This window comes from Lepisosteus oculatus, chromosome 7 (assembly GCF_040954835.1).
Source record: "Lepisosteus oculatus isolate fLepOcu1 chromosome 7, fLepOcu1.hap2, whole genome shotgun sequence".
Classification (NCBI taxonomy): Eukaryota; Metazoa; Chordata; class Actinopteri; order Semionotiformes; family Lepisosteidae; genus Lepisosteus; species Lepisosteus oculatus.
In genome coordinates this window covers 11175698-11188860 of record NC_090702.1, presented here as the reverse complement: position 1 = coordinate 11188860, position 13163 = coordinate 11175698, and the positions used below count along the sequence as shown (strand labels likewise).

Genomic DNA, 13163 nt, shown 5'->3' with positions numbered 1-13163 from the left:
TGGAAGTTGTTCATAACCTGCACTGCTCGTGTTTAAATATGAAAGATAATCACTGTACCTAGAAATTTAGGAACTTCCCTTTGAGTGAGATTTGTATTCTGTTCCACCTTGAAAAATTGCCATTAAAGATATTGGTAACAAATGTTGGGTAACCTAGAATCAGCTACTTTGTTTTTTTAAATATAGATGGTGCATATTATTATTGTTGTTGTCATCAAGAAGGTAGGATGTCTGAGAGACCTGTTAGTGCTGATTTAGGGTGCTGTTTTGTCCCACAGTTAAGAAATCATTGGTATGATTTTAGTTTATGCCGTTAACTGGTCTTAACTGAAATTCTCCAATCATCTGCTCACAGTAGTATTGGCACTACTAGGATTGTTTGGGCTCAAGCCATACTTGCCCGGTGCCAGGCACTTGAAAGCACTGTTGAACATGGAGTGTAAAAAATATGGAGGGGTCTTATGTGTACATACTTTAATTGCTCAAGATTCTCACCACCTCTTGCCCCTCCTCTGTCATGCTGGTATAAGACTTCTAGGAATAAAGTAAAGTATATATTCCGATTATCAAATAAGAGTATAAGTTTAGTCATGTACAGTAAATTATTCAAAATAAAGCCCCATGTTAAAAAATTTATTAATGGAGTATCAAGGCTGCTAATTGTAGTGCTCTGGAGGAAGGAGGGTGGAGGAAAAACTTTACAAATAATAATAAAACCAATATTATTATTAGGTGGTAAAAATAGTTCACCTCTCCCAATATCAAGAGAGAGAATTTTGATGGTTCTCCCCTTTTCAAGACCGGTGTGGTTATCATCCATGATGACATGTGGCCAGTAGTTGCTCTGACTCATTTAATGATTGGAATCTCTGGCTAGCTCGTATGATAAACTGAGTCATGGTCGAATGTTGGCCTGTACTGTCAGTTGGTAGCAGCACTAGAATCTAATGATAGCACATAATTGGTCTCTAACTTCACATTGTCACAATACTGTGTTCCCTCTCCCTTCTACTGAGTGCTTTTATGTGTATATCATCTTTGTACATGGAAACTTAAACCATACATTTTGTGCTCCGCTTGTTTTGTCACACATGTAGACAAGTCACTCTCAGGAGATAACGAGGAGGCAAAATGGGAAGTGCTAAAGTATTGCAATACTTTACCTTACTGCCTTACAATGTAATACTACCTTCATTAAACTGTGAGATTATAGCCTTGAATTGCCTTGGAAGAGAGTAATTATAAAAATGGGCAAAAGAAGACAAAGACAATTCATTCAATTGACGCCGCATAGTTCATAACTGGCTTATGGTCCACAATTAAGAAATATTTCAAACATTTCAGAACCTAAACTTTATTCTGAAATTTATGATCCTTAGTTCTGCGAACTGTGGATTTCTGACTTTAATAGGAAACATACTGTACATGTGTGTCTTAAATACAAGACTGTCCACGCTTCTCATTCTTATTTACAGAAACAGTTTTGTGCATTTTCAGTTTTGTGTCTAAACTGTCTTTAATTAAGAGAAATGAGCATTTATTAAGGAGAGAAAACAAATAGCTAAATAAATGAAAGGTAATCTTATTTGCAAATGAATAATGATGAAAATATTTGTACAGTATATAGTATTTGTACTTTTAAGAAAAAAACAAAAACCGTTTCGCTCTGTGTAATTTTCATATGCTCCTTATATTACGTTGTTTCTCAAACCTTTGGTGAGCTACATTATTATTTAATCCTAATAATTAAAGTCTAATACCCCACAAACAATAGGTGATGTAATGTTTTGTCTTTAAACTCAATCTAGAAGTGCAGAAGATAGCGGTAAATAATTACTTCAGATTTTGAACAGAAGTGGTTTGTTTGAATATGATTCCAGGATAAGATATCTAAGTAGTATAATGAAACCTAATGATACTTTTCCGCACATCAATTTTGCATAATAAAAATCTTAAATCAAGCGGTTGTTTCACATGTGATTTTTTGCTGAAGAAGTGCACATCTCTCATAGCATTATAGAATAATAATTGGAATAACAAGTACCACACCTTCATATGTTTCTGTGATCCAATTTCATGATTTGGCATTACATTTAAGCTTTATCATGTCCTTTGCAAGCAAAATCAAGTCAAACTGTGCCCCCAAGTGTGAGACAATGTATGTATAAGGCCAACAATCTTTAAACATAGTGTGCATGGACAGGTGGAAAACTAGCTTATTCAGTGAAATGCCTTGTGTGTGGGTTTTAGTTTTGTAATAAATTGCTCTGAATTCATTTATATACCTATTGATAAGAACTTTAAGAAATAAAGATGCCTGGTTTTCTAAAACACTTGTATCATCTTGACCGATTTTGACTTTTTTCTTTTAAATTGATATTATATTTTAACTCTTGTTCTTCTTTTTTCAATATAGGATTTACGTATCCTATTGTCCTATTTATCCATAAGGATTATTATCCTTATGTGGACTATAGTTAAAAGTTTAAACTACAGTATATTAATAAGAATTTAAAATTTTAAATAATTTTAAATAGGAAAAAAACTGAATAATCTGCATTTGTCTTATGTATTATGTATTTTCCCAATTTACTTCGAAGTAATGCAAAATTAATACTGATTTTAATTTATGTGGCCTTTCTGTTACTGAATTCATGCCTCATATGGAAGTTGCTAGGATCTGTACAGTATGTGTCACTAAATGTTTGGTCTTTGTTACATAAAAAGCCCAGATCTACTCACACTGTATTCATATTTATAATAATCATTGTGTTTTGTTCATTAGTTTGTGTAGTAGCAACAAAGCCCTGTGACCGCACTTGTTTTTTCCTGACTTTATATTCCTGTTTATATTACTATTACACAATATAACTTATTAGTAAAGCAGATTCTTATTAATTTTAGCACCATCTTTTAGTTTTTTATACCCCATATTTATTAAAATTACAGTTTCTAACTAAATTTGTAAAAATACTGTATAAATAAAACAAATGAATTACTACTGATATTCATTCAGTGTGTTGTAAATATTTTCAAGGAAAGGCTTTAATGTTTCTGTTGCGTTTTTCAGATTCCAGAATCTTCTCTGGTCCAGGAAGAAGTTCGTGGAAAGTGTAAAGGTCTATGGCTCCAGTTACATCTACATGCCAGCCTTCTCCATGAAGCCTGGGACAGACCCATCCTTCCGGGCCTATCATGCTCTGTCTGACATTGGTGCCAACCAGACCGTCGTTTTTGCAAACCCTGACTTTTTGAAAAATGTGGGCAAGTTCTGGAAGAGCAGAGGGATCCATGCAAAACGCCTTTCCACTGGCCTGTTCCTGGTCAGTCTGGCCCTGGGACTATGCGATGAAGTTACTATTTATGGCTTCTGGCCTTTTTCTGTGGACCTGAATGAAAGATTTATAAGCCATCATTACTATGACAACATTTTGCCTTTTTCTGGGTTCCATGCCATGCCAGAGGAGTTTCTCCAGCTCTGGGTTCTTCACAAGACTGGAACGTTACGTATGCGTGTTGGCCAGTGTGAAGAGGAAACTGGATAGCTTGTTTATCTTACCAGCTGAGAATATCACCAAACCCCATGCCTTTCCCGTGCAGCCCTTTTGATGGCATAGGCAATTGGGATTTGCATGGATCGTCTATCCTCATCTTGCTTTGTGTTACGTTGACAGGGCTGGTAGTTTCCACAACGGGGATCATAGCTTCGTGATTAATTTATTAAAGAGTGAGTTCTCTTTCTACGTAGCGGCGCAGGGATTTAGCCTAAGGCAGAAGGCAAATAAACTAGAGGGGAAACAATTGCTAAACACTACTTGGAATTTCCTAAACTTATAGTATATGAAAGGTGTTTGAGATTGTTCTGAGCTGAAACTCCTTGAATTAAATATCATAAATAGATAAAACAAAGTCTTAATTCTAACTAGGTCCACTTAAGGTAGTACTCTGCCTTAAAACACCTGAAATTATGCATTTCAAAATATTTTAGCAGCAAAGAAGAGGGTTCTGAAAAATATTCTTGAGTTAAAATAGATCAGATCAGTTGTTTTGCTAACAGGACATTGATTGATGTACGGACTAAGAATATGAAAAACACTCCCGTTAAATGTACTGTATATACAAAAGCAACAAAGATGTTCAGTTGCTTAACAGCATCACAACTCATTGCCATATACTTATCAAACAACCTATTAAGGAGAGAAAATATTTCTGAACTAATTAATTGAGTCTGGAGGCAACATTCATATTGGCATAAAGCCAAGTTACTGCTTTTATCTTGTAAAAAAATGTTATTATTCCCAGATAGATTTTCTACAAAGGATAACAGTTCTTCCCTGAGAAGGAAATGCCACATGAGACTAAAAGAGTTCTGAAGAAAGTCATTTGATTTAATCAAACATTCCCTTACATATCTGATTTTGTAAATGCACTGCATTCCAAACCTTAGTGTGTGTATTTTAGTGTTCTTTAACCTAATTATAGTTTACTGTTATATTAAAAGTATAATGTGTGGCTCTAAAACCTGAATGGATGACACACAAAGAGGTTGTAATTTTGCACTATAAAGAACTCCAGGAATGGAAGTCAAAAATATAAACATTACAGAGAAATACATATTTTGGCCTGGTCACTCCCCAGGTAGGACAGAAATGAGGCATAGAAGAGCTTTATTGGAGTAACTAGGCTGGCTAAATGCTAACATCTGTAAGGATGGGGCTGCTGGATATTATCCTCAAATAATAAATAAGTCAGGGGAAGTAGCTGCAAGAGCTGCAAAGATGGGGCAAAGAGGGACTGATGCAAAAAAAGTGGGCAGATTAGGTTTTGACCTCCTCTCACATGTTTATGTTCAAAACTCCATGAATACTGGACACTAGGCTGTTGAAGATCTGATTAATGATTGGTTAATAGTAAGAGCATTTTGGCAAGAATATAAGGTTTTTAAATTCCATGTGACATGTCTGCTGGTATTGCTCTTGCTATTTATATTGTGATAAAACTCCTACAGTCTAATGACATACTGGTAGGTTAATTGGCTTCTGGAAAAATCTTCCCTGATTTGAGTGTCTGCATGGCTGTGTGCGCTGATAGACTGGGGTCTCATCGAGGGGGTACCCCATCTTGCACCCTTTGCTTTCCAGTATAAGCTCCAGCTCCCCTCAACAATTAATTGTTTAAAAGAGGTTAGTAAAAGGTTGGATTGATGTCTCCTAGTAGAACACATCTACAAGTAACTGTCTTTTTTAGTTTTCAGATACTTTGTCTGCTCATAGGGAAAATTTGCTTGAACATAAATAAATGCTACAGTAATTGAGCATTAAACATATTAAAAAGTAAACAGCTTTTTTTGTTCAAATGTTGCAGATTGCTGTTAATTAAGAACAATTTCATTTACATTATATTAAAACATTTGTTTGCTAACCATCCCTGAAGCTAATAAAATAGTTTGTTGTGGTTTTCTTGAGCTCACTGAGACCAGGCAACAGTGTACTGTGGCATGAAATGAAAACAAATTCCAGTGCTCTTCTTGAACTTCACAGCTTCTTGCTAAAATGAAGATATTATACAAATGTTTATGACTTCATTCAACACTACATTGAAATTCTGTAGTGTTGCATTGAGTCGTAACGTTTTTGTAAAAAGGGTGTTTAATACTTAACCAAATGAGTCATGTGCAGGACGTAATACCTTCTAGTGCTGCTGGAGAGTATAGGAACTGCAGCTACTGTACAGCTTGTCAAGTAAACCCTTCTCATGTAATGTGTGAAGTGGATGTGAACAATATTTTCTACGTTTCCTACCCTCTGCTCTGCTTAGTTCAGCTGCCTCTATAGCCACAGCTTTTACTCTGTGCAAGTGAACAGCTTTGGATTCCCAGTTACCATTAGGCTCCATTTCTCTGAGAATGCTTTGTTTCATTGTGAAAGAGTATCTCTTTCAGCAGATTATGTGCAACCACTCCTCCAAGCAGAGAATTATTTTACACAGCAACTCACAGAAGATCTTTAGTGCTAGTTCTGTGCTTTTGAGTAGCATATTTCTCCAGGAAACTCATCTAGCTAAATCCTAACATATCAGCGTGGGAGCAGCATATGAAACAGGTTGGATGGAAATGTTTGGTTTGTTTTGTTTGTTCTGCTGCTAAAGGTGTACTGATCCAAAAATGTCAGATGTTTTACAGTATAACCAGGAGGTTGCTAGCTCCAGACCACGATGTGCCACTGACACTGAATAACTGCATTAATAAAACCTACATTTTGTCATAAATGATAGGAGTAACATAGTTTGATGCGTAGTCCACCCATAGTCTTCATAATTTTTTAGATTAAAGAATTGGGGATTTAGGGAAATCATTATTACTGTTAAGCCTCATTTGACTATTTAAAAGTGCATATTTTCCATCAGCTGCATATAGAGAAACTGTACTTTTTATTTTACTTATCATTTCTCATTTTATTGTTTTTACTCTTGATAAAATATTTAACATAACTAACAACGAAATGCCATTTATTTTAGATTAGCAATGAGCATTTTTAATATAATGAATATTCATGATTTTGAATAGAGTTAATTTTTTATTTGACAATTTTCTGGAGTGATGATGTCCTTAGCTGTTGTTGTGATTGCCCCCAAGCTGGAGCACATGTGGGGGAGTTCTGCCCAAGCAGGGCAGATTTGTGTTGACCTGTGTCCTGGACTGCCTTGCAGCATTTACATGCAATGTGTATGTGGGCTTGCAGTTTTCCCTGTGAGAACTGCTTCACTCCCTCTTACAACTGATGCTTTCTCTTCTTTTGTTAATGTGAAGTATGCAGTGTGAAACATGGCAGATGGGCTTTACACTGTATATTTCTGAAAAGGGGTTGTAGCAATAAAGCTAAGTTGATTGACAGTTGGAAACCCAGATTGGAGGACATAAAGAGAATGCTTGATTAGGGTTCTGATCTGCTCAGATAGTAAAGGAGCTGTTAGTTCGTAAATTGCTGTATGTGCTCTAAAAATTCAACAGCAATTCGATTACCTACAGTATATGACCCCCAAACATTAATACAATGCACATCTTAAAATAGATGGTTTAATACAAATATAAAAGCAAATTTTTAATTGTGAATAAGTGCCTACAGTTTGCAATACAATGCTTGCCATATTAGCATTACAAATAGCTGTAAGAAAGTCACAATAAAATGATAATTACCATTTTTAATTTTCAGGGAATATTGTTTAATCATAGAGGTGGCTTTTATGTAATTTGTGTAATTATTGCAGTTTGTCATTCTTTCATTCACTGTGTCACTACATCTTGTTCATCGTGTAAATCCAGTGTACCTAAGATAGAAAGATTAATGTAGATGGGTCAGCAAAGTGCATACTTAACTGCAGTTAAAGTGACATGACTGAGCGGTGAATAACCTGAATTTTCAATGGGGAGGTGCTAAGCTCACTTCTTTCAGTTAGCATCCTTCTACATACAGTATGCTTTTGACTGAAAACATGCACTTTTAAGTTGTCATTACATACCAAATATTTAATGGTTAACATAATTATCACCAAAGTGACTCTGTAACCTAAGAGGTTTCCTTTTATGAGTCTGTTCACTATACAGCAGAGACCAGAGTGTGCAAGTGAGTGTTAATTTTTATCAAAGTAAGATTTTGTGAATACATAGGGCAAAGCTTAAACTGTCAGAAAATATATATATAAAGGAGAGGAATCTTTCAGTAAGGAAAGTGGTAGGGAAAGCCATCAGTAATGTATTTTGGAACATAGAGAACATGATTTTTCCTCATAAGTTCATGTACTAATTGGCTAGAGTGCCAAACATTAGTTAAGAATCCAGATTCCAGGTTGATGCTTAAATGCTTAGGTACATTCAGTAATAAAAGTATTTTATTCTGTATTTTGTCAAACAGTATTATCAGAATGTTACTACATTGTTTATATCTATAATGATTAATTACAGATGTTGTTCAATCTGTAGCACTCTCTCTAGGTCTCACAAAAACAAAACCAAGTTAAAAATGAAGGGCTTTTTGGTGAATAACAGCATAAAACAGAAGAAGGGTTGCAAATGAGGGGAGGTAATTTGGCCCATCTAGAAAACTTTGGTTAGTTGCTCTCAAGCTGATTCTTGAAGTAAGCTAGCAAAAATAATACAAAATCAAGTGTTTCAGGATCAGTAAAATAACATATTTAAAAGGAAAGAGTTACATAACCTATGTCTTAGTACCTTATATATTTTTATTAGATTAATATTGATTTTGAGTGCTTAATCATACCAGTGCAGTACAAGTGCAGGTACTGGAAAGATTTCCTTTTACAGCAAGTAATATCTGTCAAATCACAAGTACTGTCTTTTATAGAGGCAATTTAATAACTTTAATCAGACTTCCCTTCAGGAATATATAGAAATTAAGATACAATATTTTAAAGTGAAGTATTCACATCTATAAGGCAAAAAGGAAAAAAAAAAGGAAAATCCTATCCAAAATCTGGAAAATCCAGATTACTATATTAACTAGGTTATTAGGTTATATTAACATTCAACCTAGGCTATCCCCAGGGGATATTTGGGGATGTTCTTTAGGTATAGGGCCTGCCTTAGTATACCCGGTTTTAATTTTATTTTTTTTGAAAGGTTATGAAATAATGTGTAGTTCAGTATTTTAATAACTAAAATTGGCAAATGAACTCATAGAACTGGAGCACAGAAGAACTAATTCTGCACCTTTAAATATGTCTAATCTCTTGAGATAATGTGCATTATTATTTTCAGAGACTCAGATTGGGTAAGAGCATGGCTAACATTCTGTTTGGAGTGCTTGATGTGGCTTTTTAAAAAACATTCAGGAACAGTTTCTTGAATATAAAGCATTACTATAGTCTATTATCTGAATTATATTAACAAATCATTTTGTGATACCATGATTGGAAATGAGATAAATCAGATTATTTCCCTATTGACAACATTTGTAATGCCATTTGAAATAAAATCAGTTTTTGTACAGTTAGAAGATCTATCTTTTGCCTTTATTTTTTCATTTGTATAACTAGACAATATTTTGTCTCTCAACTTCAGAAGCTTCTTGAGTGTTTTTGTCTTTCTGCTTTTTGAAGCAATGCTGAGGGTTTTTATTCCTTTTCTCGAAATCTATAAATCTGTAGATTTATAAGTGTATTTTGAAAATTATGAGTTTATTTTTTTCAGAGAAGTATTAAGTAATTTGTAGTTTCTAAAATTATATTTTTTACAGTATTCATGAGTAATGTTTTTTATAAAAAACTTTTTTTAAATCGTAAAAGTCTAAAATATTACCACACTTTAAAAGCAGGGCACTTAAAAGAGCTGTTACCTGCCTTTACCTGGAAAATGAAAACAATAATAAGCTGATGGACGTTTTTGTTTAAAAAGAAACTACCTCATGTGCAAAAGGGGGTTATCTGTAACCCCATTCCCTAATAAAATGATCAGCTTCACTAAGTATTGCATAGCAGTGGCTCATCGTCCTTTACTTGTTTTACAGTGTACTGTAGAAAGCTGCAAGGTTTTATATAAATCATTCCTTGCACTAATCTGAATGCCCTTGAATACCATTTGAGGTTTTCCTAGCTCTTTCCTCAAATGGTCTCTGACCTTCAGAATCTTCACTGTAATCATTCTGTATGTTATGTGCCAAATCTTATTTTGCTCTTGAACAATATTTTTTGCTCTTAATATGGTTATGTAACTGTGTACAGAAATGTGAAAGCAAGCCTCTCAAGGGATACTGTACAACAAGCTGTTTTGCAGGATCTTTTAATGTGCCCTCTGATGAGTTGAATGAAAGAAAAATTTAAGCCTTGAACGTCTAAGAGCAGTGGATTTTGCAGTTGTAGTTAATTTGAATATAACTTTGAAGGTTTAGAGCCAGGGACGTATAACCTCAAGATATGTGTGACAGTCCTTTTACTAAAATAAACAGTTGAATAAATTCAACAAACATGCTCATACCCAAAAATACATTTGGCAAGGAAAATGATACTAGATAAATTGTTTTACTTGAAACAAAATCCATTTCAGGTGTGATTAAAAAAAAACATTTGCAAGATTTGATTGAAAAAAGACATTGTAATACACTGGGCAAAACAAATACCGTGCCTATATCTGATTTATGTGTATACAGTGTGTGTATATAATGTATATCAAGGCTGAGAATACAAAGAAAGCTTTTTTAATACTAATCTCACCTGGCTCCACTGAGCAAAATTGAATTGTCATTGAAGGTAATAGATATTTTTGGGAAAGGTAAAAAACATTAGCAGACATGTCTGGCAAGCTTGTATACTTCTTGCTATTTCCTAAATCTGTAATTCAAGCCTATTGCTTTTTGTCTGATTTACAGTGAAAAAAATGTGTTTTGTATTACTGTTAAAACTGAGTCTTATTTTTTCAAGTCTAGTGTTTGTGACAGATTATTATAGCTATTGCATTGTGTATATGCCCAATGAGGTAAATAAATGTGAATGTCTTCAGAAACAAAAAGTGGGTCCATGGTCAGGAAGTGATCACGGGATTGTATTAATGGCATGTGAATAAGACTTTTAGACTGATGCATGTGACTTGATTTAACAAACTCAAAATCTGAATAAGTATTGTAATTAAGTTTCTACATTCAGTCTTTGTAACTACTGAAAAACATTTGTTGGTGAGCTACGATAAAAAGCTAACAGGAGAACAAAATTACTGAAATTGTCTGAAGACAGTGTGATGCTAGAGTCATATCTACTCATCATCCAGCTTTTTTATCTCCTCAGAATTTAGGTTGTCACCTATTTCAAAGATTTCACATCCGATAATTCTTATTTAGTGACCGCAGCACTGACCCCAGCTTGTGAGTGACCTTAATTCTGCTTCTCATTTTCTCATATGACAGTGGCTTTATAAATACGGGGCATAATGCATGTCATAATTTGTGTACACTGAACTGCCGACACTGTAAGAACTGATTGTATTGTCATTTTTGGCATAGAAAGCCACGCTATCTATATTATTTTACAATAATTGTTGATGACTACTAAAAGGCACTATTTTAGTCTGTTGACTTGATCAACATGTTGCCACTAGTTCTTCTAATAGAATCTAAATTGATGCGCTAGTGAAGGTGTTTGTCAGACAGGGTACAGATTTAGTTTGGCACACCAATATGCCTACCTAACAGATGGCAGGCCATTTCTAACTATATGTAATGCTTTTGTTTGTTTTGTGTCATGCTAAGTTAAATTAAAAATAAACAATACAAGTAATGCCTCAGTAGACCAGATATAAAAATTCTGTGAAGAGTATTGTTGCAGTTACTGTATTCAGTTTTAAGAACTGCTTGTGAGAATCATTTTTAACATCAGACTATGTTAATTCTCAGAGATTACTTTAGCTTTACAGGGGGTTCTGCAGTATGGGTTCTCATTTATGCCTCTATTAGCTATTTTAGTCAATTTGTTATTAGCTGCTCTGTTAATTAACTCATACTGTAGGTGGGTCTGCTAACTATAAAAAATGTTTAATAGTTCAATAGTGTGTTAATGCAGCACAGTCTTTAAATCCATAAATAAAAGATTCAGTAGGTAGAGAAAAACAGCATAACCTTTACAAACATATTTTACAATGTTTTCTTATTCCCTTAAGAATTCTGAATTTATTTATTGCTTTAAGAATTAAAGAAGGTAAATAAAGGATGTGATCTGCTGACAATATTTTAAATAATTTCGTATACTTTTATTTTAAGAAATACTTTGAAATATTATTTTTTCATTGAAACTAATAAGTGCTACTACAAACTCCTTTGTTGACCAGATGTGTAAGTATACGGGTATTTCGGTTTCATGTATGTAAGTGGCTTAGAATGAAGTCATGTAATGCTGTATGTTGCTGGATGCTGTGTAGATATGATTTCTGGGTGAATGAAAATGTTTTACGTAAAGCAGATATCCATTTTCTCTGAGTGTGCATCCTCAAAACCATTGAAAAAATATTTTCTTGTTCATATTTTAGAATGTTTATGTGATATTAAATTGACTTTTCAACTGTAATAGTCCCTAAATACTGAAAAAACTGCAAGATAAATAGCAACATTCATGTAATTTTAAGAAATTACCAAATTACACAATCATTAATATAATGTACAGTAGCATAAAACCACCACCTTTAGCCCATCTTCACAACCAGTGTTATACTAAAAACCAGTCTATTGTATCTACATAACCATAAGTTAAATAACCATTTGCTCAAAAAAGCAACTTTCACAGTATTACAACTCTTAATTGAAGACTGTTATCATACCATTTCACACTTGTGAAAATTACTCATCTAATTCTGTGCAATACAGCTTGAAGCCCCTTAACTTGGCAAAGACTTAGCTAGTCAGTTAGGTAGGCCAGCATCTTTAGATAAGTATTGTAGTTAGAGTATATAACTGGTAGTAAAATGTTGGTAGCTTCACCTTTAAATATGACTTCCAAAAATGTACTGGTTACCTTTAGGTTTTCTGTCAATTGTCCAGGGTGTGCTATCAATAAAAATCATTATAAAATATTCTTTTCTGGATTTTTTTTGTGTGTGCGCTTTACAAACTGAAGAAAGTTGATTTAAATATTGAAACTTACATTTAAAAAAAATACACACTACAGCTGTGTGTGCAGTTCAAAATTACCATGTATTCTTAAGATCACAAGAAAATCTTTTGGTTTACGCAGCAGTGCCCAATTAAAGAATTAATGTCTATTCTAATGTTGTTTTTGCGTAAGTTTCTATGTTATAGTAGTGTGTTCAATTAACTCAGTTAAGATCACAAACGTCAGTTAACACTTGGCCCAGCACTCAGAGTGGAAATGGGGTCTTGGTCTTTGAATACACAGTGTTACTGTATACACAGCTATCTTACCTCTGCAGTGACTTTTCTGGAGAGATGCAATATATTTAACAAGTTAAACTGATTATATACTGTATGGTCAGTTCTTCCTTACAGTTTCTTCCTGGCCACTATTGTCACGCTCGTAAACCCCTCTTCTTAAGGACTCTCTAGCCCTTCCTTGTTTTCAACTGATCTCCTGCACCTGCCTCCAGTTCCCGCACCCTGTCGTATAAAAGCCAGGCGTTCCTGACAATCTGGGCTCAGCTTTGGAAGATGGAC

At 34.2% G+C, this 13163-nt stretch overlaps 1 protein-coding gene across 1 annotated transcript in view; it reads left to right on the top strand.

Moving 5' to 3' along the window:
* The window catches only part of st8sia1 (ST8 alpha-N-acetyl-neuraminide alpha-2,8-sialyltransferase 1), a 50872-nt gene extending 38307 nt beyond the window's left edge, over nucleotides 1–12565 (top strand). The window contains exon 5 of the mRNA XM_069192157.1: nucleotides 3071–12565. Coding sequence (XP_069048258.1) covers nucleotides 3071–3545 — 475 coding nt within the window. The 3' untranslated portion in view covers nucleotides 3546–12565. The remainder of the gene's footprint in view (nucleotides 1–3070) is intronic.
* Nucleotides 12566–13163: the final 598 nt, after the last annotated feature.